The 27,781-nt window shown below is 39.1% G+C and overlaps 1 protein-coding gene and 1 non-coding gene across 2 annotated transcripts; both read right to left on the reverse strand.

Annotated features, from left to right (window-relative positions):
* Nucleotides 1–3,068: 3,068 nt before the first annotated feature.
* Nucleotides 3,069–13,702, reverse strand: LOC149843426 (uncharacterized). Its single transcript, XM_089999788.1, has 3 exons — nt 13,408–13,702; nt 3,762–3,992; nt 3,069–3,181 (listed from the first exon to the last, which is right to left on the reverse strand). The coding sequence occupies exons 1-3, from the start codon at nt 13,638–13,640 to the stop codon at nt 3,148–3,150; spliced, it is 498 nt and encodes a 165-aa protein (XP_089855914.1). The 5' UTR covers nt 13,641–13,702; the 3' UTR covers nt 3,069–3,147.
* A 325-nt stretch (nt 13,703–14,027) lies between these two features.
* Nucleotides 14,028–14,099, reverse strand: TRNAQ-CUG (transfer RNA glutamine (anticodon CUG)). Its single transcript has one exon. It is a non-coding gene; the product is annotated as a tRNA-Gln (tRNA).
* Between the last annotated feature and the right edge of the window lie 13,682 nt (nt 14,100–27,781).

A 27,781-nucleotide genomic window follows, 5' to 3' on the forward strand; every position in this document is an offset into this window, starting at 1 on the left:
TAGTTACACAAGTGTGATATGACCTAGTTTATTATAAAAGTGGCAAACTATTTTTCTTCATCCTCTATTGTTATTTTGCTTCTCAAAATGTGGAGGCTTGTATGTGCTCATATTGTTGTCGGGTCAAGCTATCGTCAATACTTCATCTCCCTCTTTAGATATTTCAAGACGAGTTTCTTCTTGACAAATTTTGGCATGAGCTTTATTTAGAGTTATATAGGAGGATCTAACTTGTTGAAACTTCAATCGTACACCATGCAAAAATTGAAAAAAATATTATTTTTTATTTGTTTATGCATAAGTTTTACATCCATGACGACTTCTTACTTAGGTTTAAAGAGTGCTAACTCATCCCACAAATGGGATAAGACGCTAAAATAATCTTGGACACTCATGTCCCTTTGTTTTGTAGACCTAATCTTTTCTTGCAAAAAGTATTGTCTTGCAAGGTATTTTGGGTAAACATATTATTCATAAATTACCATGCTTTATTTGGCAATGTTGGCAAATATCCTAATATCCACATTATTCATGAGCCATGCAAGAATTTTAGCATAGTTGTTTTTCCAATCTTCACTTTCAATTGATATTCATTTATAGCTTTTGTTTTGTATTCTCCTTCAAGAGCCTTCTCTTTGGTTTCTTTCAACCTCGGTGAGCTTTAGTTGATGCTAGGGAGTAGTGTCCATCACGTACCCCCAAAAATTATTCTCCTTGAGGTGGTTCTCCATTGCAGTCATATAATTGCTTCCATTGAGTTTTAAAGAGAGCTCAATTTTGCCCAATGATAAAGGTGAAGAGCAAAAAAGAGAGAAAGAAGAAGATGGTCATGAGCACGTTGACCACCATTACTACTAGCACACTATCCTTTGATCACCATGAACAATTTGTTTCAAGGTCCAAGAGTTCGACTAGCTTTGATACCATGTAATGAAATAAGCCAAAGTGCAAAACACATCATGTACAAGCACAAATACAAGTCAACTAAGGGACAATACAAAAGTCAAAGCAAATACAATAATAGTAAGGGTCCATAGAGAAGCCACAATAGGCCAATAAGAGAACACAAGTAAAAGCATAGAACAAAAGAGGGGCAAACAACTCTACGGTCCTTCTCTAACAATGCTTAGTAAAAGCACCCAAAGAGTCCTCCCAACAATTATAAATATAGCCGTTGAGATTGCTCCCAATAACTCTATAGTCCTTGGACCATAGAGCCCTTTTACAAAAAGGAAAATACAACATAAAAACTGAAAAAATAAAAAGTACAAGAAAACAAATCTGTCCCTAATGAACAGTACCTATTACAACTATAAAATAACCAAAATGCCCTTGATGGACATTGTGTATATATAACTATAATGCACATATTTTAACAGAAATGACATTTACAAGTCAAGCCATCAGTGCAAAATCATTACACTTACAAACTGTTTGGCATTTCTGCACTGTCAATAGATAAAAAGATAAACTATGACATATAGATATGAAGTTTTCAATATGACTAGGGGACACAAACACGGAGGTCAAAATGGAGCATGCATGACATGAAAGATAAATAATGGTATGAGGTGACTGCCACTAGACCTTTACACATGATAGTGGATGGAACCGACTTTCAAATACACGAGGCCATGAAACCACTCTCCAATATATAGTTCAGAACTATTAGTGGTGATGATTTTCACCATTGTATAGGACATAGAATCCAATGCCTCTCGTTCTTTGCCTGTACGGTTATAGTGATAAGATATGTTACCTGGACAATCGTAGAGGTCCAACGTGTTGGTGGACCGCTGTGTCCAACCTCAATATTCCTTGACAACTGACATAGCCTATACATTGTTTTCCAATCTCAAAGTGTTTGACACTATTGAACATGTTGCCAGACAGGGAAGAATGAACAGGAAGCAGGAAGCAGGAAGCGAGGCACTTCCAAAATTTTAGGAAGCAGAAAGCTTAAGACGACTTAGAAGCGAATTAGGAATCGTCTCGAAAGCGAGAAAAGAAGTGAACCGAAAGTGATCTAGATAGCGAGGTGAAAGCAATGGAAAAATGAGAGGGAAGCGAAAAAGAGAAAAAAGGAAAAAATGAGAAGAAAAAAGAAAAGGAAGCGTACTTTTAAAAAAAAAATGGTGCTTCCCAGCACGTTCACCACGTTTTGCGCTTCCAAAACGCATTTCAGGGAAACACGCTTCCCCAAGTCCTATGCTGCTTCCAGTAACCGTGGTCAAGTGTCACATATTCCATGTGTATTATATGGACACTTAAAAACTTGTGTCTAACACATTATAGAACTTTTTATTTTTAGCCAAGTATCCATTACATCATGAACAATGTTGACCTAGAGCACCAAAAAGGCACTTTTTATTTTCTAAAAGAACTTCAATACATATATGGCAGTGCTCATGTATTTAATCTTTCAAGTCCGACATTGTCTGACACACTCATACCAGTGTCAAGGTAACATAGCTAGCAAGGTTTAGCAAAACCAGGTAAACATGGAAAGCAGTGATCTAAAAGTGACAGAGCATAACTTGCAGAAAACATGATTAGGTGGCTGCAACCATTTTGGTTATAGGTTTTTGGTGATGACTGGTTCTAAAGAGAGCTACTAGTTTTTAAGCAGCTACACTCCTTTTTCTCATTTTCTGCATTATCTTTCCTCCTTTCTTCACTCTTTTCCTTCTTTTGTATGTAACAGTTGAGGGTGGAGGACTATAAAGATAAATGAACATTTATGAAAACAATGCAATTCAACCAAGCTTTTTCTTCAAAGTAAAAAAATTCTTACTATAAGTTGCTTAGATTAGTAAGCTTATTAGCTTACAGTACCGACCTCAAGATGCTTTGGTTAAACTACCTATTGCTGCTGATGATGATATAAGAGACGTCGATTATTAATGACAATGCTTGCCAATAATACAAGCCTTTTATTGCTCCACCATGCAGTGGGTGCTGCTATTAGAAAGTCTCTCTCTCTCTCTCTCTCTCTCTCTCTCTCTCTCTCTCTCTCTCTCTCTGTGTGTGTGTGTGTGTGTGTGTGTGTGTGTGTGAAAAGGCCAGGAAAATTAAAAAGACATATTATTCCATGAAATGTAAATAACATTAAGATCACATTACATACAAATGGAATGCCAGACTGTTTCACCCCCTGAATCTCCTTGAGCCTCTCCTTTTGCTGCACAATACAGAGAGCATGAAACAGTGAGACATCTGTTCACATGATATATATATATATATATATATATATATATATATATATATATATAGAGAGAGAGAGAGAGACCAGAAAGATTGTGATGTCAAATTTCTATATAGACTGTGTGATCATGCATGTGCAAAACACGTGTTTTTCAGTGTGTTGCATGTAAAACTTAATGATTTTCCATAAGTCATTTTCATTGTTATACAGATGACACTGCAAAATTCGTGTGATTCTTAATATTGGTTGTGCTACCAAAGCTCCACATAAACTCATCACTGCCAAGTATACTAATCATTTCCCATAGCTCAGAATGCAAATTCATCATTTCATGCAAAGCACACAAACTAAACTCACAAGTTTGGAGTATAATTGAGGATGGACAATCAAAGTAAAAACTTGACGAGGAACAAAAAACAGGGCCAGTTGAGCTTAACCTTTTGGCAGAGCATGACTGATTCGGTTACTCTAGATAAGTGGAGTTTGCTAAACTTAGGTTTTTACTAGGGTCCCAGCATACTCTAAGCCACATTCTCCATTATCAGAGGAAACATACCTTCGCTCAACCTTATCTGAGGCTTCACTCTCCCCTTTTCCAAATGCAACCTCATCCATGCTTTGCCCTTGACGTTTGTACCTTCCACCAGCTGCAACAAAGCCTGGACATGGCCTGAATGCCTTTATTGGCCACCACCCAAATCCTGGAACTGTTGCTATGCCTCCTTGAATTCTTCCTTCACCATTACAACCCGTTTCTATTTCTGTTTTTCCACATGCCTTGCATCCCCTATAAGACGTGTTTAATTGATCAAAATCTGTATTTCTTTTTTTTTCAGAAGAGAAAAGATCATTAAATAGAAAAGTGACATGAAGTTGCACACAAATAGTAATCAGTTTACAAAGCCAATCCTGGGTTGGGATATTATGGTCATTTTGACATAGCACAAGCAGCCAAATCGAATTGAATCTGCAGGTGAATGGTTTCAGCCTTACAAAAATGGTTTTTGAATGTTCTATTAATCTTTTCTAATTGAATAGACCACCAAACTGCATCAGCCACCACTTCCAAATGGCATGCTAATGCTTGTGTGTGCAAATCTGAGGAGGGCCAACAAGGAGAGCTCTAATGCAGGAATCAGCACTCATTTGAGTGAAGATTCCAATCTATTGAATTCCAGACACACCATAGAAAATAAAGTTTGAAAGAAATGGCAGAAACATAGGAAAAAATTCCTTTAGTCACAAGTGGGATGATGAACAACTACGGCTATGAAAGTTCAAGTTGTGATTGTTGTTCACAAAGACAATCTTGTGACCAACTTTCACAAGATTCAAGGCAGGAATAATCACAACTTAAGCTCTGTTGGGTGCTAGAGGTGGGAGGGGAGATGGAATTTAATGACAGTTTATTAATACCACCTACCCCCACAGCTATGTCACAGAGACTCGACCAACTGGGTGCCGCACCCGCATTGACGCGACGTGGGTGCGGCACCCGGTGCGGTCAACCTGACCCTTGATGTGGTCAACGCATCCAAGGTCATTTATGTCCAAATTTTGGACTTTATATATATATATATATATATATATATATATATATATATATATATATATATATATATATATATATATTTTTGCCGCACCCCCGCACCCAAGTTTTTTGAAAGGGCCGCACCCCCGCACACGCACCCGCACCCCATGTGACATAGCCCCACAAGTGTTTGGGAACTCTGTTTTGGGAGATGAGAATGGAGTTGAGATAAGCCATTTTCAACTACGTCCTCACAAGGATGTAGTTGATGACTCCAGCTTCATCTCCCATTTTCTTCTCCACTCCCATCATCCCTCTCATCTCATCTCCAATACCGGCTTGCAAACAAAGCCTTATATTTCTTTCACTAACCATGAGAAAGTGATGTGGTTGTGACTTACAATTACAGATTCTTGAAAAAAATACAAGAATCACCGGGCATTGCAAAACGAGTTATGGATTCCTCACCTTGCCCCCACACAATGCACCAGCTAATTGGCTGACTACATTTCATCTTCTATTTTTATAACCCATAGCTAAAAGTCAAGTGATGCTCTATCTTTCCAAGAAAAGCAATTGATTGATATGCGCAGACTACAATCTCCTCATTTTTGAAAAGGGAAAGTATCATTGAGATTGGCTATGCAAAGTCATGGTGATCTTTTTCACAAATAAAAAACTGCCAAAGCACATATAATCACCCCAGTTATAATGATACTAGTAGTAGCATTGAGATAATCTTGACATATGAACATCAATAAAAAAAATTATATGCCCATTTTACATTTAATCAGACTAAAAATATGATCTTCTGGAACCCAAAGAAAAATTCAAGCATCATGAAGAAGCTGGCAACTCAATTAGCCGGCAAAAGTGGCTTATGAAGTTCACCAAAAATTTCTTGAGGACAGCACTTTGTTTTCAATTTTCCATAACTATTCTTCTCCAGTAATGTGTATGCTTAGATGGATGTGTGGAAATACAATAAAAGATAAGATTCGGAACGAGGAGATACGTAAGAAGGTTGCACCCATTGAAAATAAGATGAGAGAGAATCGTTTACGGTGGTTTGGACATATTCGGCGAAGGCCTAATGATGCTCCAGTTAGAAGGATGGAGAAATGGGAAAATATATTAGTTAAAAGAGGTCGGGGTAGGCCTAGGAAGACTTGGATGGAGATGATAGGAAAGGATATGAATGCTTTGAACTGTTGGGGGTTATCCGGTTCCGGTGGTGGATTTCCGGCGAAGCCTCAATCGGCACCCCTGAGCAGCGGTGGCCCTGCGTAAAAACAAAAATAACACAGAGCACGCGTACCTGATGCCGCCATTGGTGGAGCTGTTGTGCTCGTCAAAGATGGTCGCCGGAGTTTCTCTACTCAACCGGACTGCTGCCCTCCACGAGCCCAGGCTTCCGGATGCAGTCGGTGAGTAGACCTTCTTTTTCACTTCTGTTACGTTCCGTATCAGGGTCGCTCATGACACCCTGTTTTTATAAGCATAGGGTGGGAACAGTTTGCGTAACTGTTCCCCCCTTATCTTATGCTGATTTATCGGCAGGATCATCCCTTATCGGGGATGTATTCACATTGTGGATAACCACCACGTTAATCGTGGTGGTTAATCCAACATTCTCCCACTTGATCCGACGATAAATCTTTTTAACCAGAAAACCTTATGGAAATAACTTGATGAATAGATTGGCCTTTATAATCTATTCTAAAGGTCCTTAGTTGAATCTCTAATTCTTAGGAGATTGACAACAACCATAATGAGAATCAAAAAACTGAAAGTGATTACTTTATTTATATGCATATGTCAAAAAAAGTTTAGCAATCCCATCCTCATTACATGTTCGGAATATAATCCCAGTGCTAGCCCTTTAGTAAGAGGATCAACGATCATCTCTTTGGTACCAATATTAACAATATGCACTAAATGATTCTTCGTCCTTTCTTTAACAACAAAATACTTCAATTTCATATGCTTGCATGACGTAATACTTTTGTTGTTGTTCGAAAAGGACACCGCAGCTTCATTATCACAGTAGACCTTCAGTGGCTTCCCAATGGAATCGACCACCTTTAACTGTGATATGAAGTTTTTTAACCATATAGCCTGCGAAGTAGTCTCGTACAATGCTATGAATTCTGCCTCCATGGTGTGGGCAACATTGGTCGTTTGCTTTCCACTCCTCCAAGAGATCGCGCCCCCAGCAAGTAAGAAGACGTATCCAGTAGTAGACTTTCTACTATCAAGGCATCTTCCTAAATCCGCATCTGAGTAGCCAATGACCTCGAGGTGATCAATTTTATGATACGTTAACATATAGTCTTTTGTCCCTTGCAAGTACCGCAAGACTTTCTTGGTAGCCTTCCAATAGGGTAAACCTGGGTTAGACTGAAATCTGCCAAGCACCCCTACTGTAAAAGAACTGGTCGAGAACATGTATGCGCGTACTACAAGCTGCCAACAACTGATGCATATGAATAAACACTCATTTGTACTTTATCAATATTGTTCTGTGGACAATCCTTTAGGCTCAGCTTATCACCTTTTGATATGAGTGTAGAACTAGGAGAACAATTCTCCATCTCATATCGCTTTAACACCTTGTCTATATAGGATCTCTGGGAGAGGCCTAGAACACATTTTGCTCTGTCTCGACGAATCTCAATGCCAAGAACATAAGCAGCGTCACCCATATCTTTCATATCAAAATGTGATGCAAGAAACTATTTTGTCTCTGAAAGCAACTTTATATCGTTGGTTGCAAGATGTAATCCACATACAACATCAATATAATGAACTTACTCCCACTTTCCTTAAGGTATATACATTGATCAATAATGTTTTCTGTAAACTCGAAAGTCACAATGACTTGGAAAAATTTAATATACCACTGTCAGGAGGCCTGTTTAAGTCCATATATTGATTTGTTAAGCTTGCAAACCAAATGATCATTTTCAGATAAACCAAGAGGTTGTTCCATGTATACCTCTTCATTCAGATCCCCGTTGAGGAACGTTGTTTTCACATCCATCTGATGTAGCTCTAAGTCATAATGAGCTACGAGGGCCAAAATTATCCTCATTGACTCCTTAGTTGAGACAGGAGAAAATGTCTCATTATAGTCAATGTCCTTCATCTGGGTGAATCCTTTAGCAACCAATCTTGTTTTATGTCTCTCTATGTTACCTTTGGAGTACTTCTTGGTCTTAAAGACTCATTTACACCCTACGGGCTTTACTCCTTTAGGTAACGTGACAAGATCCCACACTTGATTTTTAGCCATAGAGTCTAACTCTTCTATCATGGCGTCTATCCAGTGCAAAGATTGTTTGCTTTCAACAGCTTCCATAAAAGTCAACGGGTCATCATCCATATCTAGGAAATCACCAGGCTCTTGAAGGTACACCACATAATCAGGATGTATGGCAGATCTCATAATCCTTGTGGATCTCCAAACAGGTCATTCATCAGGCTCAGATTGAACCTGATCATCTTGTTCGTGCTCTTCCGCGTTGTCCACAATAGGTCCACTTTGGATTTGTGCGTTAACAATCGAATGATCAACCACACCATCATTAGGAATAACAATGTGGTATCTTTCGATGTTTTCCTTAACAGGTGACGAAAGTGGATCTTGTACTTCCTCAAAACCAAGGCTTTGAAGTGCACTCAATCCTACTGAACCATCTTTTAGGAATTTTGCCTTATCTGTTTCAACAATCTGTGGTGAGTGAGATGGGCAATAAAACCTGTATCCTTTTGATCTTTCTTGATAACCAATGAAATATTCACTGGTTGTTCTAGGATCAAAGGCTTTAATGTGAGGGTTATACAATTTAGCCTCTGCAGGACATCCCCATATGTGCATATAAGACAATGATGGTTTTCTACCTGTCCACAGCTCGTAAGGAGTTTTAGGCACAGATTTCGTAGGAACCTTATTCAAAATATACACAGCAGTCCTTAAAGCTTCACCCCACAACTTTATGGGAAGCGTTGAATAATTCAACATAGCTCTGACCATTTCCTTAAGCGTACGATTTCTCCTTTCAGCTACACCATTCTGATAGGCACTACCAGGCATAGTATATTGAGGCGCAATGCCTTCCTCTTTGAGAAATCGCGCTAATGGTCCTTCTCTTTGCCCCATCTCAGTAAATCTACCATAATATTCGCTATTTTAATAACCTTATCGGTTTGTTTCTCTACTTTTTTCTTAAATTCCTTAAACATCTAAAAAACATCAGATTTTTCAAAGATCAAGTAGAGATACATATACCGAGAATAGTCATCAATAAAGGTGACAAAATATTTTTCGCCTGTGTAACAAGGAGAAAACGGTCCACATACATCTATATGGACTATTTCCAATATCTCACTGCTGCGTTTGGCACCCTCTTTATATGTGTTTGTATGCTTAGCCTTTATGCAATCAACACATAGGTCATTGTCAGTAAAATCTAGAGATTTCAAGATCCCTTCATTTACAAGTCTCTTTATTCTCTTTTCAGATAAATGACCCAACCTTCGATGCCAAAGCATGTAAGATTTATCATTAGTCATGCTACGTTTATTTCCAACCAATGCGTATACAGAAGTCAGAGACTCTTGAGTTTGGATCTTCACATTCAATCTATATAAACCATCATAAACTGATGCAAAACCAATTTCAATTGAATTTCTGAATATGAACAATTTAGAATTTTCAAACTTAAAACAATATCCAAATTTATCCAACTTTGAAATTAAAATTAAGTTTCTATTATATGATGGAATATAAAAGACATCGTGAAGATCTAAAACTACGCATGTATCTAGAGTAATCCTGCAGGTTCCAACACCCTTCACATGTGAACGTATCTTGTTTCCCGAATAGATGTTTTTCTCATGCATTGTTGGTTCCCTTCTGCTCATGAACAGTTGTAGACAGTTGGAAATATGAACAATAGCACCAGAATCGATCCACCAGCTATTTTTAGAAATTTGTAATAAATTACATTCATGAGAAACAAATGACAAATTACCTCTCTTTTCCAACCACTTCTTGTACTTTATGCAATCTGCTTTCCAGTGTCCCTTCTTCTTGCAAAAGAAGCACCTTATGGGAGCAGAGTTAGATTGCTTGTCTTGGGATGTCTTATCCCCTGTTGGCTTCTTCCTAGCATTTCTCTTAAATGCATTCTTCCTTGATCCTACCTTGGATGCATGAGAAGTCATATGTTCACTTTGCAGCTTCTCTCCTTTCAATCTTTCTTCTTCTTCAACACACTTGGACATAAGTTCATTAAATGTTCATTCATCATTATGTGTATTGTAGAAGATTTTGAAAGGTCTGTATTCCAAGGGTAAGGACGCTAGTACTAAGTGCACTAGGAAATAATCAGAGATGGTGAGCTTCATGTCATTCAGCTGAGATGCTATGTTCCTCATCTCCAAAATGTGCTGGCGAATGTTTTCACCTCCAGTATATTTTATAGATATGAGTTTAGACATCAGGGTACTGGTTCTGGCCTTGTTTGAACTCACAAACTGTGCCTCAATGACACTTAGGAATTCTCTCACTGTTCTGCATTGTAGGATGGCACTGCGAATGTTCTTAGCCACTTTAGATTGCAAAAGCAACAGACTAAGCCTATTCGAACGCTCTCACTTCTCAAAAGCAATCTTTTGATCAGCAGTACTTTGATCAATGAGGGCAGTGGGTTCATCTATCCTTAGTGCCAGATCTAGATCCATATACCCTAATGTAAAAAGAACAGTTTCTTTCCAATCACTAAAATTCGATCCATCTAGAAAAGGTATACAGCTAGAGTCATCTAAAATCACAAAACTTGAAACTGTATGACAAAAGACATATATCAGGAAGCATTCGTACGAGACTAAAACTTTAGTAGAAAAAACAAAACAATAAAAGGCCTTTGATATGCTTCTTTCCAGGCGAGTGAAGGAGGTCATCGGAATCCTACTTTGGTAAGAGCTCTGACACACGAAACCACTTCGCCTACCGACCATATTCGGTAAAACTAAGGTTCTTATGAAGATAGACCATCAACACAAGGTATCTTTGGATATTCATGTGTGATGTATCTCGACTCATTTACCTTATTCTACCCTACTTAAATTCCAAATACGATAAAACTACCTTTGGGTCGTCTATCGTTTCATGAATCTAAGTACAATGTGCATATCGACTTAAACTGTATGATAGTATAAAATTCATTGATGACTTACGTGTATTCAGTCACTTTTGTGACATGAAAAACACTAAGTCATCTAACTATCCTTAATGCCAATATGCAAAACAATATCTTAAAATGGTCTGTAAACTGAATGGACCAGTCATATGACCCTCGAAATGGTTCGAAAACTGAATGAACCTGTCATATGTATTATGAACCGGTCTTAAACGGCCCCGAACCGGTCATTTAAAGGTCTGAACCGGTTCTAAACCGTATGAACCGATGTTAATAATGAACAAAAGTTCATAAAAACCCAATGACCATATGCTAAAATCCCTTTATTTTCTTATATTTAAGAAAACAGAGTCTTAGCATCTCATAACCGATGAGAAACTAGAAAGAACCGACAAAAAACGGCTCTGAACCGGTCCCGAAAGGTGCCCAAATCAGACCCTGATCCGATTCAGGCCAAATAGTGCCTGGATCCTACTGGATTCGGGTCAAAAAACCCGGTTTAACCAGATTTGGGTCGAACCCGGTAGAACTTGATCCGGGTCGGACCCGGTTTATACCAAATCCGGGTCGGACCCGGTTTATACCAAATCCGGGTCGAAAAAACCAGGTACATCACGGATCCGGGTCGGACCCGGTTTGTAACCGAATCCGGGTCGGACCTGGTAATATTTGGATCTGGGTCGGACCCGGTTTGTAACCGGATCCGGGTCGAACCCGATAATATTTGGATCTGTGTCGGACCCGGTAATATCTGGATCTGGGTCGGACCCGGTTGGAACCGAATCTGGGTCGGACCCGGTAATATATGGATCCAGGTCAGACCCAGCTGTATCTGGATCTGGGTCAGACTCGATATGAACCGGATCCGGGTCGGACCTGGGTTGGACTGGATTCGAGTTAAAACCCGAGATTTTATGGATCCGGGTTAGACCCGAGATGAACCGGATCCGGGTCAGACCCGGGATTAACCAGATCCGGGTCAGACCCAACACAAGCTGGATCCGGGTTAGACCAAAAAAAAAAACGAAAAGGGCAGAAAACCCCGATCTTTCAGAAAAGAGGGGTTTTCCCCATTTTCATTGCCGACGACCAATGTCGTCGGTCGGTGACTCACGCCGCCTGCCGACGAAACCTGAAAAGCAGAGCTTCGGCGATTACATAGTCGTTGGCGACTACTCCGGCGGTTCAGCAGCACCCAGAAAAACGGTGACACTGCATGGCAGTCTCCGACGACGGCGAAAGAACCAGCGACCTAATGGCCTCAGGTAAGAACCCTGAAAACCCCTTAAATTTTATTTGTTGTCTTTCGCCCAACGGCGACAGTCGCCGGCTGCCGTCGACTGGCTGCACAATCGCCCCACAGCGATCTGCCATGCCGGACAGACAAAGCACACCCTGCAGCGGAAGCGGGGTGTAGGCCCATAACCCAATGTTGGGGGTTATCCGGTTCCGGTGGTGGATTTTCGGCGAAGCCTCAATCGGCACCCCTGAGCAACGGTGGCCCTGCGTAAAAACAGAAATAACACAGAGTACGCGTACCTGATGCCGCCATTGGTGGAGCTTTTGTGCTCGTCAGAGATGGTCGCTGGAGTTTCTCTGCTCAGTCGGACTGCTGCCCTCCACGAGCCCAAGCTTCCGGATGCAGTCGGTGAGTAGACCTTCTTTTTCACTTCTGTTACGTTTCGTATCAAGGTCGCTCATGATACCCTATTTTTATAAGCATAGGGTGGGAACGGTTTGTGTAACCGTTCCCCCCTTATCTTATGTTGATTTATCAGCAGGATCATCCCTTATCGGGGATGTATCCACATTGTGGATAACCACCACGTTAATCGTGGTGGTTAATCCAACATGAACCTCATCGAGGACATGGCATTGGATAGAAATGATTGGAGGAGAAGGATTCATGCCGAAGACCCAAAATGATTTTATTTTTTGGTTCATATCGGTTACCCCAATTGTTTTGGGATGAAGGCGTAGTTGTTGTTGTTGTTGTTGTTCTTCTTCTCCAGTAATTCAGCATAAGAAATCTACACAATCCAATCAATTTTTAAAAAAAAAACCTATGGTTCTAACATGAAAAGATCACAACAATTTGTTACCATTGCATCCTTAGAAAAAGCAATATATAATAAAAAACAGCAAAAGAATAACTGTCCTTTTAGCATAACATAAAATTTTCGGTATTTCAACCATCATTCTGTTCTTAATGAATTCTAATATAAGATGGCGATGAACCAATCCTGAAATCCCTTCTAAAAATTCATCATTTAGTAGACTTATAAGCACAGCGATTTTCATTTTCAAATCAGCAACAGTGACGCATTAGTGACAACAATGCTAAACTCAGAAACAGGAAATGAAGAAAACAGCTCCACATAAGAATGACATTCTCAAATAAATTTGGAACCAACAAAACACACCCAGAAAGCAATTGGGTGAAAGAAGGAAATGAAAGAGAATACCCAATTGGAATCTCCTTCTGTGTGTCTTCTTCAACTGGGAGTTCGGGCTCTGCGGGGACTACAGAATCAGAAATGGGTGCAGAAACGGGAGAATCGTTTTGCTGTGTGGTAGACTGAAGGGTCTGCAAGGATGCGCGCTTCGGAAGAGTGGGGGAAGCTCCAAAGTAACTCCTGCTAGAGCTGCTCTGAAAGAGGAGAGGTGGAGAAGGGGTGGTGAGGAGGGATGCCATCATGAGCAAAAGAGGAGATGAGCCTCTCTCTCTCTCTCTCTCTCTCTCTCACATATGCCTACTTTAGAAATTACTATAATTCTTCTTAAGATATTTTTATTGCACAAGTTCGGGTCTTGGGCTGATAATTTATCCCATCCGCTGCCTCTGGCAAAAACCGAAAAAGAACATAAAACTTCTGTCTCAGGTATAAATAAAAATAAAATCACTTGTTTTTTGCTACCAAAAAAGTTCATAAGCTGGTGGTCACCACTGATTTGAAAAATCAATGGCCCAAATTAACCTAAATGCTTTCAACGCTCTCGACCGTTTTTAGTGGATAAGAAGTTTTTTAATATGTAAAAAAGTGAAAAAAGATTGAACTCGGAAAAAAGCCATGTACAAAAGACAAGGTTCCACCGAGATTTGAACTCGGGTTACTGGATTCAGAGTCCAATGTCCTAACCACTAGACCATGGAACCATTGTTGTTGTTGATTTCTAGCTTATATATATTAATTCTCTTAAAAAAACGTCTCTCTATGAGAAATCAAGGGTTGCTTTCTCTTGTCCAAACACAACAATGTTTAAGGAAACCAAGCATATCTTGGATATTGAGGATCATGTCAAATTTCGAGTTGGAAATTCATTCTCTCTTGTGCCATTGATCCAACAAAGTTCCATCTAATAATGTTATGGAAAACATTGCAATTTCCTTGAGGCAAACTAGTGAGGAATGAACTCCAAAAAAAATTACTTAAACCAAGCGAGTTCCATCTGTGCTTCCTCAAAAGGAAGAGAAGTTCTGAAAAACCTGCTCGAAAAATATGAAAAAACTCTATTCTTTTTAGTGGGAAGTTTGCTTCCTTGTGGTTTCCAGAATCAATTCTCTTTTGCTTTCTTAACATTTCTCTCTGGTTTCTTGTCACTTCTCATTCACTTCTCAACTTTCTAAGTTTCTCATATTAAAAAATAATATTTTCTTATAACAAGCTTAGGTGTTGGTTTTATGTGTTCATGTCATTTTTTATCTGTTTTCACCCATGCTTTATATTGCTATTTATGTGTTTCTTTTTCATTTTTCATGTGTTTGATTAATCACTTCGCAACTGTATCCAGCTTTCTGCTTCATACTACTTGTTTTAATACTCGGCTTTCCTATTGCCGCTTCACGCATCGCTTCTTGCATCCATTTTGTATCTTGGTATCAATGGTCGCTCGTATCAAACACATACACACCCTTAAGGAAACTTATTCAAATCTGTAAAGGCAATAGATTTGAACTGTTGTTTCAAATCTGTACAAAACCACCGCAATTCAAAACAAAAGAAGGCAAGCTTTTCTTTATTCTATTGTTATACCCCTCCAAAGTTTATTCCCACCACCAGTAGGACCACACACTTTTGTTAAAAAAAAAACACACACTAGGAACACTGAATTTCTTGAATTCCTGACGACTGCACCGAACTTCAATGTTTAGGAAATTCTGGAATACCTAAATCCAAAAAGCATCATTTTAGAAATTTAGAAATGAAAGCCTCGTTAAATTGTAACGAGTATTAAATGAAGTAGGGATTTCAAATTTAAAGGGCTAACCAGAGTTTGATACTGAATCAGATGTTTTTTGTTTTTTGGTTTTTTTGCAACCACAATGGAAAGGTTAACATGTAAATCACCTTTACAATCAGTCTGTAATCACTCGTTATCCATTGCTTTCTGTTTATCATTGAAGTGAGGGAACTACAAACTTAGACTTTGCTTAAGGTACTAAGATCATCTTTTATAGAGCAAATCTTATTCTTTTATCCTTTGTTTCCTTAGAACCAAAGGCCACCCTGTTTTCATCATTATTCAAATCATGATTTCATTGCTTATCAGCTCTAACACATCTAATCCAATCAAACTTGAGAAAAATATATAAAGGTGTAACTCAACATTGTCTGATTGAGATTCATTTTTTTCATTTAAGACCCTCCAATCACTCACTAGACCAGCCAGATTCCGGATCTCTAGAACTTTAGATCTCAATTCCTTGTTGGATTTGAGATCTGAGTGAATTAAATGTCACCCAGAAGCTGTCATTTATATTGCTGCAAATCCAGTTTTTCATGAAAGAACAAAGCATATAGAAATAGACTGTCATTTTGTAAGAGATATAGTTCAAAGCAAAGAGATATCTACTCCCTTTACAAGCAGTTCCGAGCAGCTAGCAGACATATTCACTAAGGTCGTTGCCAAGAATACTCTATATTGTATTTTAGACAAGTTGGGGACTTATGACATATACGCCCCTCAGCCTGAGGGGGGGTGATAATCATTTAGGTATCTTCAGCTTATGGCAACTTAGTTGCCATTATATGAAGATCTCTTTAGGATAACAGTAGCTATCCTCTCTATCGTTTTCTGTTTATTCCTTTATATAGCAAAGTTACTTTTTTGTGTGAGGCAGCTATATAAACCCTTGTAATTCTGCTTGAGAGGTATTAAAAAGAATAGAACCGAGCTGGAGTTTTCTCTCGTGGATGTAGGTCTCAAAAACCGAACTACGTTCATCTTGTGGCTGCCTTGTTTTTCTGATGCGTCTCATTTTTCATACTCCTCGCATTATCAAATATACTTGTTCCATGAACACTGGTCATTTCCCTATTTTCATGTAACCGACTATCAATCGGCAACACTTGCACTTCAACCTCAAGCTTTTCATGCGTCAAAATGCCTGTGTGCACTTGCTTGGGTATTTTATTGTCACTTGAATTTAATACAAACACGTAATTTTATGCATACTTTTGTCCATAAGAATAGATGCAAAAGTAAAAAGTTCTACCATAGACAGAGAAGAGCAGGGTAAACAAAGAACAAGCAAATGAAACATGAATTTCTTGTACGGTCAAAACAGTTGCCTTTTGCATTCATATCATTCAAAGCCAAGATCAAGACAATCAGCTTGCAAGATTATCAACATTCAACTTGCAACCTTCAATTTGATACAAAAAATCTACATTCCGTTATAATGCAGATGTTCAAGATAACAACTCATGATGAAACCTGTACAAAGCTGTTGGATTGCTCCTCCTTCAGACTAACAGGAAAGACAAGAGAAGCTGAACAAGAAGCTTAGGAACATGGGAAGAGAGCATAACCAACATGAGGTTGGCAAGAATGTAATGAGAAAAAAATTTCCTTTCATTTTGGTTGCTGGAAGCTAGCAAAGATGACCTGACATGCTGATACTGTATACGCTAAAGTTTATTGATTCAACAAAAAATTAAGTGATCAACAACCATTGGATCGGTCAGTATCACTGAGCTGTGGTGATGAACCAGGAACCATTGGCCATTGTGAAATTCATAAATATTGGTAACCTTACAAGCTCCAGAATCAAGATTTACATATGCTTTCATAGTGACCCAAGCCATCTCAGGTAGCACACGGACACAGACATCCCTAATCTGAAAGTATATTCCCTGATGCCAATTGAAAGCTAGTGACCAGCTCTCCATGACAGCATCATATCTGAAGAGACACCAAACAATACAAATTAGCTAAGAAATTCCATGGTTAAAACCAAACAGTCGATGATTGTTATGGATCTTCTAATCAAAGTATAGCAGAGTATGAAGTCTAAACAGAGTACCATCATCTCAGGACTACCTACAAGAATGACCAGGAAAACTATTGAATTAAATCACAAAATGAATTTCATTTGGTTAGCAAGTCAAGAAATGATTGAAATGCATGTCAGCCTAACATTACAAAGGGCAGTTAAGATTATTTTCAGCCTTTGACAGTATCAACATACCCTGATAAGACAGATAGGGAGAAAGCAGACCTGCCTTGGCTGCATAGCTCGAGAATATTTAGTCTTTTTATCTTCCAAAGAGAGACAAAACAGTGAATGTAAAGTTAGACAAAAAAACACAGAATGTAAAGTTTTTTTTGCATGTAACATGTCATTTAATCTTTTGTTTTTAGACAAAAAAACATCCATTTTTCTGAACCCTCTTAATTTAAACAATGACCAGTTTAATTTCATGAATCCCTGAAAAAGATTGTGCCACACATTCCTGCAGTATAAATGTTACTTATATTAGAAAACAGACAAGTTGCTACTACAACAAACAAATTCACCAGGTTACCTAGACCAACAGATCTCCATGACTCCAACCTAGACCAACATATCCCAGTGGTAGACACACGTATCATTGTATATGTTGGATCATATTTCGGATCACACAGTTTCACAGTCGTCATCATGATATAAAACATGATATAAATCAGGAAATACAACAAAGTATAAAGCATGATAAACAGATGACCGAAACAATAACAGGGTGCAGGCATGTCGGTTTCCGCAAGCAACCAAAATCCATACAGCAGCATATAAACAAACATATGCACAGAACACAATAAACATAAGAGAAGCATGTTAATATTGTGTAAAAGGCTAAGGCGTACGGAAGTACTCCCCTTAAAGAAGATTCGCCTCCACATACTGTGCAAATCAGGGTCCGGCGTCCTCCCCCTAGGATACAATAGCCACGACGAACCGAACGGTGCACTCCGACGGGTCGTCCTTCGAAAACAACCTCTTCGAACAAAATGTTGCGGAACACCCTTTAGGGAAAACTCAGGAAAGAGAGAGAGAGAGAGCAACCGGGAAAATGGGAAATCGCAGAGCTCTCTTAAGCATCTCGAATCTATCTGTAACCCCGTCCCTACCCATGCTTTTATAACCCACGAACGGTTACAAGGCGTGGACGGGACCCGTTACGGAATCCGAGGGAACGTGACCCATAACGGACTTCGAAGGATCGAGATCAGTTACAGAATCCGAAGAGCCATAACGGGCACGGACTACGAGGAGTCGTGACCCGTTACATTTCCCACAACCCGTTACAGAATCCAAAGAAACTTTGGGCAAAAAGGTACTTTGGTCTTGATTGGATATGGCCCTAAAGGGCCAATTACCCGAACCCGAACCCGGCCCGGCCCGGCTCGGCCCGGCTCGGCACAACACGACACAGCGGGCGGGCGCGCTCGCGCGCGCGTGTGTGTGGTAGCCATCCCATCCTCTTGTTCTCAGGAACAAGTGTATGAGTTTACATGTGGCTTATAAAGCCCACAACAAACTCATGCACAATCAATATGGGACTATTCAAAACCAAAGCCTTTTTCCAAAAAGTAGAAACAACCCACGTTTCTTCTTGGAATTCTATCTTTCTCCCTTCTTACACCTAACATTCCCTCACAAATTCAAAGAATGAAACGGGAGGAAACAAAGATGCAAGATGAGACAATCTGCAATAGGACATATCATGCTTTCAGCAATGGTACCTTCCGGTTTGAATCACTACCTTAGTTGACTGACTTTACCCCCACAGGAACGAAGTGAACTGAAGTCTTGAACTTGAACCTTTGGTGTAGGAGTGTCCATCAGCAACAACATGATAAAGGTTCTGGTTGTAATCTTTAGGGGCGGCGCGTTAAAGGCCATGCGTTCGAATCCTGTTTCATGAGTGACTTCAGGAATAACCCAATTCCTTAAATTGCGGCCACACAGTCACACTCACATAGGTGGGCTTCTCCAAAGATGCACTGCTAACATCTCGCCTATAAGGCTTTGAACTCATTCAGAGTTTTAACTCTTCCTTAACTTGCAGCTACAGCACCTTTCCAGAGTAAATAGGGGAACAGACACAAATACAAGGTATCATATTTAATAAGGTGCTATCCAGTTCACCCTACAACTTGGTATTACCACATTGAACCTACTTTGTTGGATCTCCACTCAGATAGGTTGGGTTGCTACTGCAGATGAACTACTAATGGGTTTCAGTCCCATCCCCTCTCTAGATTTTAGGACTAACGACTTATCTAGTCCTTTCGTTAATGGATCAGTTGTGTTCTCTTTGGATCCAATATAGTCCACAGCAACCACTAACTGAGACACCAGTTCCCTTACAGATTTTATTTTGACTTGGATGTGTCTCCTCTGCTTTTGGTTATATTTTGTGCTTTTAATCTTTGCAATAGTGACCATATTGTCGCAATGCACAGATATCGCAGGAATTGGCTTGCACATTAAAGGAAGTTCCTCAAGAAGTCCCTTTAACCATTCAGCTTTCAATCCTGTGACATCTAAAGCACAGAGTTCAGCCTCAAAAGTAGACTGAGACAAGATGGTCTTCTTTACTGATCTCCAGGCGACTGCGCTGCCACCCAAGGTAAATACATACCCTGTCACGCCATAACTGCCAGAGTTCATGGCTATCCAGCTCGCATCACTATATCCCTCAAGAACTGCAGGGAATCTCTTGTAATGCAAACTCAAGGAAATTGTTCCTTTCAGGTATCTAAGTACCCTGTCCAATGCCTTCCAATGAGTGCGATTTGGACAACTTGTGTATCTACTTAATTTTGTCACAGAGAACGAAATACCCGGTCTCGTGCAATTTGCAAGATACATCAAACTTCCAATAATATGGGAATACCTCAATTGAGACACAGGAACACCAGTCGTATTCTTATGAAGAGGGATAGAAGGGTCATATGGAGTTGCTACAGATCTCCCTTGGTTATAGCCAAATTTCACAAGTACTTTCTCAACAAAGTGAGATTGAGAAATGGTTAACCCTTCAGCTGAACAAGTCAGTTTTAAGCCTAAGATCACATTTGCAACACCCATATCCTTCATATCAAACTTACTACTAAGAAACGACTTTGTCTCATTAACAATTCTCATATTGGAACCAAACAATAGAATATCATCTACATACAGGCATAAAATAATACAGCCATCACTTTTAACTTTACAATAAACACACTTATCAGATTCATTGACAACAAAGCCAAATGATAAAATAATATTATCAAACTTTTCATGCAATTGTTTAGGGGCTTGTTTTAGTCCATATAATGACTTAACAAGTCTACAAACTTTATCTTCATTACCAGGAGCCACATAACCCTCAGGTTGATCCATATAGATCTCTTCTTCAAGATCGCCATGTAGGAAAGCGGTCTTCACGTCCATTTGATGGACCGAGAGATCATAAATGGAAGTCAGTGCAATAAGCACCCTAATAGTGGTCATCCGGGTAACCGGAGAATAGGTATCAAAATAGTCTATTCCCTCCTTTTGTTTGAACCCCTTGGCAACCAGTCTTTCCTTGTATTTGTCAATGGATCCATCTGGTTTCAACTTCTTCTTAAAGATCCATTTGCACCCAATTGTGAAACTACCACGAGGGAGGTCAACCAGTTTCCAAGTACCATTAGAGATAATGGAGTCCATTTCACTCTTGATGGCATCTTTCCAATGCTTTGCTTCAGGTGAAGCCATTGCATCTCGGAAAGTTGGAGGATCATCTTCAATAAGGTAAGTGATAAAGTCACTTCCCAAATCCTTGGTAATCCTTGGTCTCTTGCTCCTTCTAGGTTCAACCACTTCATCCGACTCACTGGGTCTAGGATGGGAACAAGATGGTTCTACCCCCACATCTGTCATCCTTTCCATATGATCGGGAATGGAACCAGAAGTTGAAGGTATATTTAAAAAAGACAGATTCTGAGGTACACCAACTTTCATGGGAAATACATCCTCAAAGAATGTAGCTTCTCGAAGCTCTACAATAGAGTTAACATCTATGCCAGATATCTCAGACTTAATTACTAAGAACTTGTAGGCATAGTTGTTCTCTACATAACCCAAAAAGACAGCATCTACTGTTTTAGGACCCAACTTCTCCCTATTGTGTTCTGGAACAAGTACCTTAGCAAGGCACCCCCACACTTTAAGGTATTTTAAGTTGGCTTTCCTATTTCTCCAGAGTTCAAAAGGGCTACTATCCTTATGCTTCTGAGGTACTCTATTCAGAATATGGCAAGCCGTATTCAGAGCATCCCCCCACATATAGGTAGGTAATCCAGAACTCCCAAGTAGAGTATTTATCATGTCAGTTAGGGTTCTATTCTTTTTTTCTGCAATCCCATTAGATTGAGGAGAATATGGAGCAGTCAACTCATGAACTATTCCAACAGACTTGCAATATTCATCGAGTTTATTAGAGGTATATTCTCCCCCTCTATCAAACCTCAATCTTTTAAGTTTTCTACCAGTTTGTGTTTCTGCTTCATTCTTAAAAATAAGAAACTTATCAAAAGCTTCATCTTTTGATTTTAGCAGATACACATAACAATATTTAGTGCTATCATCTATAAAAGTGATAAAATACTTTTTATGATTTCTAGTTAACACTCCATTAAACTCACAGATATCTGTATGCACCAGATCCAATATTTCAGAATCTCTAACAATCGCATGGAATGGTTTCCTACATTGTTTTGCTTGCACACAAATTTCACATTTTTTAGTTTTATCAATGGAATGCTCAGGAATCATTTTCAAGTTCATCATGCGTTTCACAGAATTGAAATTCATATGACCTAATCTATTATGCCACAAATTAGATGATTCTATGTTATATGCAACATTAGACAATGAATCATATGAAACATCATTTTCTAACTTATCACTGCACATTAGCCTCAGTGTCAACCAGAATGTAAAAGTTTCAGAATGTAAAATAACAACTTTATTACATTTAAAGTTAAATTCATAACCCTCTCTAACAAGACATGAACCACTTAGAATGTTCCTTCTAACTACAGGCACATGGTGCACTCTGTGTAAAGATAGAACTCATACTGAAGGAAACTTCAGATCCACGCGTCCAATCCCTAACACCTTTGCAGTCATTGAATTGCCCATAGTCACGGATCTGCCTGCAGCAGCCTGGTATGAGACAAAGATAGACTTATCAGCTTAAACGTGCACATTAGCCTCAGTGTCAACCAGCCACTCTGTTGGCTCATAAATGTGATAGATTTGTGGGTTAACAGAAACATACCCAGTACTGGTCCCAACGACCTCTGTCACCATGTTGACTTGAGGCGTTCCGTCTGTGGTCCCATGAGTTTTGGCCTTCTTGGAAGGACATTCCTTAGCCCAGTGCCCAACCTGCCCACAGTTCCAGCACGGTTTGTTCTTTGCCTTTTTCTGGATTTTGGCCTTAGGTTTAAACTGGTTTTTCATTGCAGATTTCGATTTTTGTCCTTTGCCCTTAAAAGCTCTGGTCATCATGTTCACCTTAGGCGGTTCAGTTGGCATCACGATCTGTTTTTGGCTCCTATGCTCCTCTTCAATGGCAATGGCTACCATAAGATCATCTAGGGAAATCTTCCCTCTACTGTGCTTGAGAGACATACCGAAGTCTACCCAAGACTTAGGAAATTTCTCTACGATGGTCATAACTTGAAACTTCTCAGGAAGTTTCATTTCAGCCTCAGTCAAACTATGGAGCAGTAGCAAAAACTCGTGTGCCTGCTCAGTGACCGACTTGCCTTCTACTATCTGATATTTCAGAAACTTGGCAACGGAGTACTTTTCAAGACCTAGGTCTTCGGTATTGTACTTCTTGTCAAGTTGATCCCATAGACCCTTAGCAGTGGACGGGACCCGTTACGGAATCCGAGGGGACGTGACCCATACGGACTTTGAAGGATCGAGATCCGTTATAGAATCTGAAGAGCCATAACGGGCACGGACTACGAGGAGTCGTGACCCATTACATTTCCCACAACCCGTTACAGAATCCAAAGAAACTTTGGGCAAAAAGGTACTTTGGTTTAGGGCCAATTACCCGAATCCGAATCCGAATCCGAATCCGAATCCGAATCCGAACTCGAACTCGAACTCGAACTCGAACCCGAGCCCGGCACGACACGACACGGCACGGCACGGCGGGCGCGCGCGCGCGCGTGTGTGTGTGGTAGCCATCCCATCCTCTTGTTCTCAGGAACAAGTGTATGAGTTTACATGTGGCTTATAAAGCCCACAACAAACTCATGCACAATCAATATGGGACTATTCAAAACCAAAGCCTTTTTCCAAAAAGTAGAAACAACCCACGTTTCTTCTTGGAATTCTATCTTTCTCCCTTCTTACACCTAACAGTATAGACATTATATTTTTGTATGTTGGCTACAATAATAAAATATAAAATTCATTAGAAGCGTTGTTTGATGGGAAGAAATTTATGGTTTTTTAATTGTTGTGCAGATAAAATTTTGAGAGCTTTACATGGATAGATATTTTGAGTGCTATGCAAAATGAGAATTTTTTTTGTATACTAAGTGACTACATGGACCAAGTAAAAAAAATGTAAGTGTAGCAATTTGGCAAAAGGTGATCTTAATATTAAAATTTCTTTTTTTGCTTTTGTGCAAAAACTTTAAATAGAGATTATGTATATGGGCATAATTGAACTTTTCAATGGATATAAGCAAACATTCGGACCTAAAGGATGCTTCATTCATTTTGGATGTTGCTTTTTTTATATCTAATTTATGGTAAATATAAACCTTATGTGAATTGTTATGAAAAAGACAGCATGTGTTCATTCATTTTGGTTGTGATCTTCATGTAAACATTGTGGCTTGAATGAAGATATTACTTAGTTGAAAGACAACCTTTTATGATTTATAGCTTGTAACTTTTAAGCAATTTTTTGTCTAGTAATTTAGCCATGGTTGTGATAGTGGTGGTGGTGATTTAGATGTAGCAATATTAGTTTACAAATCATTGAAATTAAGCATCAATCTCATATTTATTAGATTTTTAAATAATGCAGTTATGGTTGTCATATTTGGTTTGAGCATTTGGCTCATTTTATGTTTGCCATCATATTGTAATTTTTAGATCTGCTTAGATTTATTAAGTTTGAGTTTGTTGATGAAATCTTTGTTGTTGTCATTGTTGACATGGCCCTTTAAAATTGATTTGTTCAATGCGTTAATTCAAGTTTTTAAAAAAAAATCCACTTAAGAATGTATCATCTGCCCAACTGATGCTAAGTTGTTAGCAAGTTTGTTGAAGCTTTTGGAAAGATTGACAACTATTACTAGAAAAGTTTAGTCAATGCCATTAAAATTTTTCTTATGTCATTTTATTTCAACTTTTTATAGGCAAATAGGGTTGCAAACAAGCCAAGATGATATTATGCAAAAAAATTATGAAATTAATCATGGAGAGGGTAAGATTTGAACACACCACCTCATACATGCACAACTAATGTCTTACCCATTTGGATCCTAATCTAAAATTAACTAAGATCCAAATTCAACTAAATCTAAATCCATGTAAATATCAACTTTTTTAAGGCAGTTGGATCCAGATTCAATTTTATATGATGCCATGGACTCCAAATCTGTAAGATCGTGTAATTTTTGGTCCTTAGTCAATTCATGAGATTTTTGAAATTCGGCTAAGTCTGGTAGAAAAATTGTTTGAGGCTCAATTTTTAGATCAATGTCTTAGAGTTTGGGTTTGACCCAAATCTCATTGACAAGGTCGAGGCGAGCCAATCGAAACGTAGTAAAGAGTTTTAATTTTGACTTTTAAATTCGAGCGAAATTCAGGTTATTTTAGGTAAAATTCAGAATTCTGAGCGCGACGATATTTTACTTTTCTGAATTCGAGTCCCGGTTGGCTCGAAAATCATAAATTTTCAAAAAAAGAGCGGTTTGTCGAAACGGATCCGGGATTGAATTGGACTGGATCCAAGGCCTATGATCCGAATTTTTATGGTTTGGGGTCCTATTTGGGTCCTACTTAAATCTGGTTTGTGTCCAAATCTGGATCCATTTCGTTATGGGTATGGGTTTGGATCTTGGATCCATATCCAGATCCAAATCCATGCCCAATATCTTTCCTAGCTTTAAATTCAATTTAAACTTTTATTTTGGGGTTAATTATATTTATAAAGTCTCTAGGGTTAATTTTGTTATTTTTGGAAAGTTGTAAATAATTTTTATTAATTAAAAATTAAAAATAAATAAATAATTATTTAATTAATATCAATTCTGAAATTTAATTTCTGGGCTGAGTGGGACTCTCCAAAAGAGTCTCTATGCTTTCCTAAAAGAGTTTAGGAAAGTTAGAATTTGTTTAAAAAAAAAGTCAAATTAAGGAGTTCCAAAATTTTTGGAAACTAAGAGAGAGAGAGAGGGCTAGAGAAGGGGGAACGTCACCCCCTCTCCCACCCATTACTTAAAGAAAAAAACAATAAGGAAAGGAGAGAGAATAAAGGGAGAGAGAAAGAGAGAGAGAGAGAAGGAGAAGGAAGAAGGAAGGAGGAGGAATAAGAAGAGGCTTTGGAGGTCTTGTGCTTAGCCAAAGCTCCCCTTCCACAGTTTTTTTCGTATTTTCCTCTAAAGATACGGGTATTTTTTCTTGAAACGGATGAGAAATTGGGTGGAGGTTGGATTTCCATGCATCTTTTGATGGAAATCTATGGAGGAGCAGTGAATCCACGATTTCCACCATTACCTATCTGTATTTTCTGTATTTTTATTGTTTTTCAACAAAAAAATTGTTTTGGGCCATCAAGATTTAGTGGGTGATGGTTGATGGACCAACCGAACTCGGTTTGGTTGGTCGATCAGGCCATACCCATGATAGTAGGCCCAACCGAGCGATCGGCTGGGCATGTAAAAAAAAAGATTTGTTTCGGTGTTGCTGACTGCAAGCATGCTGTAGTAGGCGACAAGCCCAGCTGACCCAGTCGGCTAGGTGTTGTGCTTGTTTTGGCAGGGCTCTAGTCGACCTAGTCGGTTGGGTGCTATGCTGAGCGAGCTTGGTAGGGCCGAGGCAGACCCAGCCGACCCAGTTGGCTGGGTGCTGGCCTGTGGACTCGGGTAACAAAAAAAAATGTGTATTGATAATCCTTTTTTTTGTTATCGTTTATGTTGTGGTTTCTTGGCAGCATACACAGGCCCAAACTGAGCCTGTGTATATGCTGTCAGACCCAGCCGACAGGGTCGGCTGGGCTGAGAGTGTTCAATAGAGAGAGAAAAAATATATAAATATTAACATATATACTTCATCGGGCTGGATTTATTAAGAAAAAAAAAGATGTGTACAAAGTAAAAATATTCTTTGTACTTATGCTTTGTGATGTTGTTCAGTTTTGACAGCTTACACAGGCCCAGATCGGGCCTGTGCATAGGCTGACAGGCCCAACCGAGTGATTGGCTGGGTATGGAGGGAATTGGAACAGAAAAAAAAAAGACATGGAAATGAGTAGCCACATCAAGACATATTGTATACATATATGTTAATTCTAATTTCCTTCACAGTTTCTTTTATTTTATGCATGTAAAATTTATGCTGTGTAGGTGTGTAACCGACTCAAAATGGTTGAATGTTTAGCTGCATACTTGTTCAAAAATAGTGCATCCTGTCATATATATGGTTGAGTATTTGTTTCTTAAAAAAAACACATATACAGTGATGGATGGGTGGTTGTCCAGCTTTGACAGCACGCAGAGACCCAGACTGGGCCAGTGCAAGTACTGTCAGGCCCCAGCCATCTGGGTCGGCTGGGTTGGTACAGTTATCCAACCTGGTTGCCAGGCCTGACCCGACCCAGAGTTGACAGACCCGACTCAGCTGACTGGGGTTAGCTAGGCCTGGTTGGGACCCCAGCCGACTGGGTCGGCTGGGTGTGAACCTATTGATGAAGAGAGACCCTGGTTCTTCAAATACATATAAATATGTGTTAAGAATTGGTATTTACAGGTTGTCTGTACCTGACCAATTTATATAAAAGTTAGGCATGTACTCAACAAAAGTTTGCATTGACAGTTAGGTGGTACTGGTTAAAAATTTTGTGTTGATGTGCATGTGATATTCCAAACAGAAGAGTGCATTGATAGTTACACATACTTGAAAACAAATATGTATTTGATATTTTTTTTAATAAAAAATCATGCTTTTACAAGTAGGTGTGCACATGATGGAAACATGTAGTGATATGCATATGCAATGTTTGTTGAGATTATGCAACCAACATGAACAGGCACACAGTTTGGGAATATGTATTCACATAAGTAAGCTCACTTAAAAGAAAACATGCATCAACTTGAGTATGTATATGGTGAAACTCTGTAATTTTCTATGGTTATGTGTAATGAATAAGAGCTTGCAATTGACTGGAAAATGTGTAATTTGAAAGTACGTGATTTACTTCACATATAACATGTTATGGTTTATGCATATGGTGCATCGATGATCGAAATGAATCATCGAGGGCTTGGTAAGCCCGA

Source organism: Nuphar pumila, chromosome 3 (assembly GCF_984573655.1).
Source record: "Nuphar pumila chromosome 3, dmNupPumi1.hap1.1, whole genome shotgun sequence".
NCBI lineage: Eukaryota > Viridiplantae > Streptophyta > Magnoliopsida > Nymphaeales > Nymphaeaceae > Nuphar > Nuphar pumila.

Coding starts and splice junctions, on each gene's coding strand:
- LOC149843426 (XM_089999788.1), bottom strand. CDS start 13,640: ATGATGGCATCCCTCCTCACCACCCCTTCTCCACCTCTCCTCTTTCAG. Junction 3,993..13,407: donor CAGAAGGAGATTCCAATTGG/GTATTCTCTTTC, acceptor CACGTCTTATAG/GGGATGCAAGGCATGTGGAA. Junction 3,182..3,761: donor TCAGATAAGGTTGAGCGAAG/GTATGTTTCCTC, acceptor TGTATTGTGCAG/CAAAAGGAGAGGCTCAAGGA.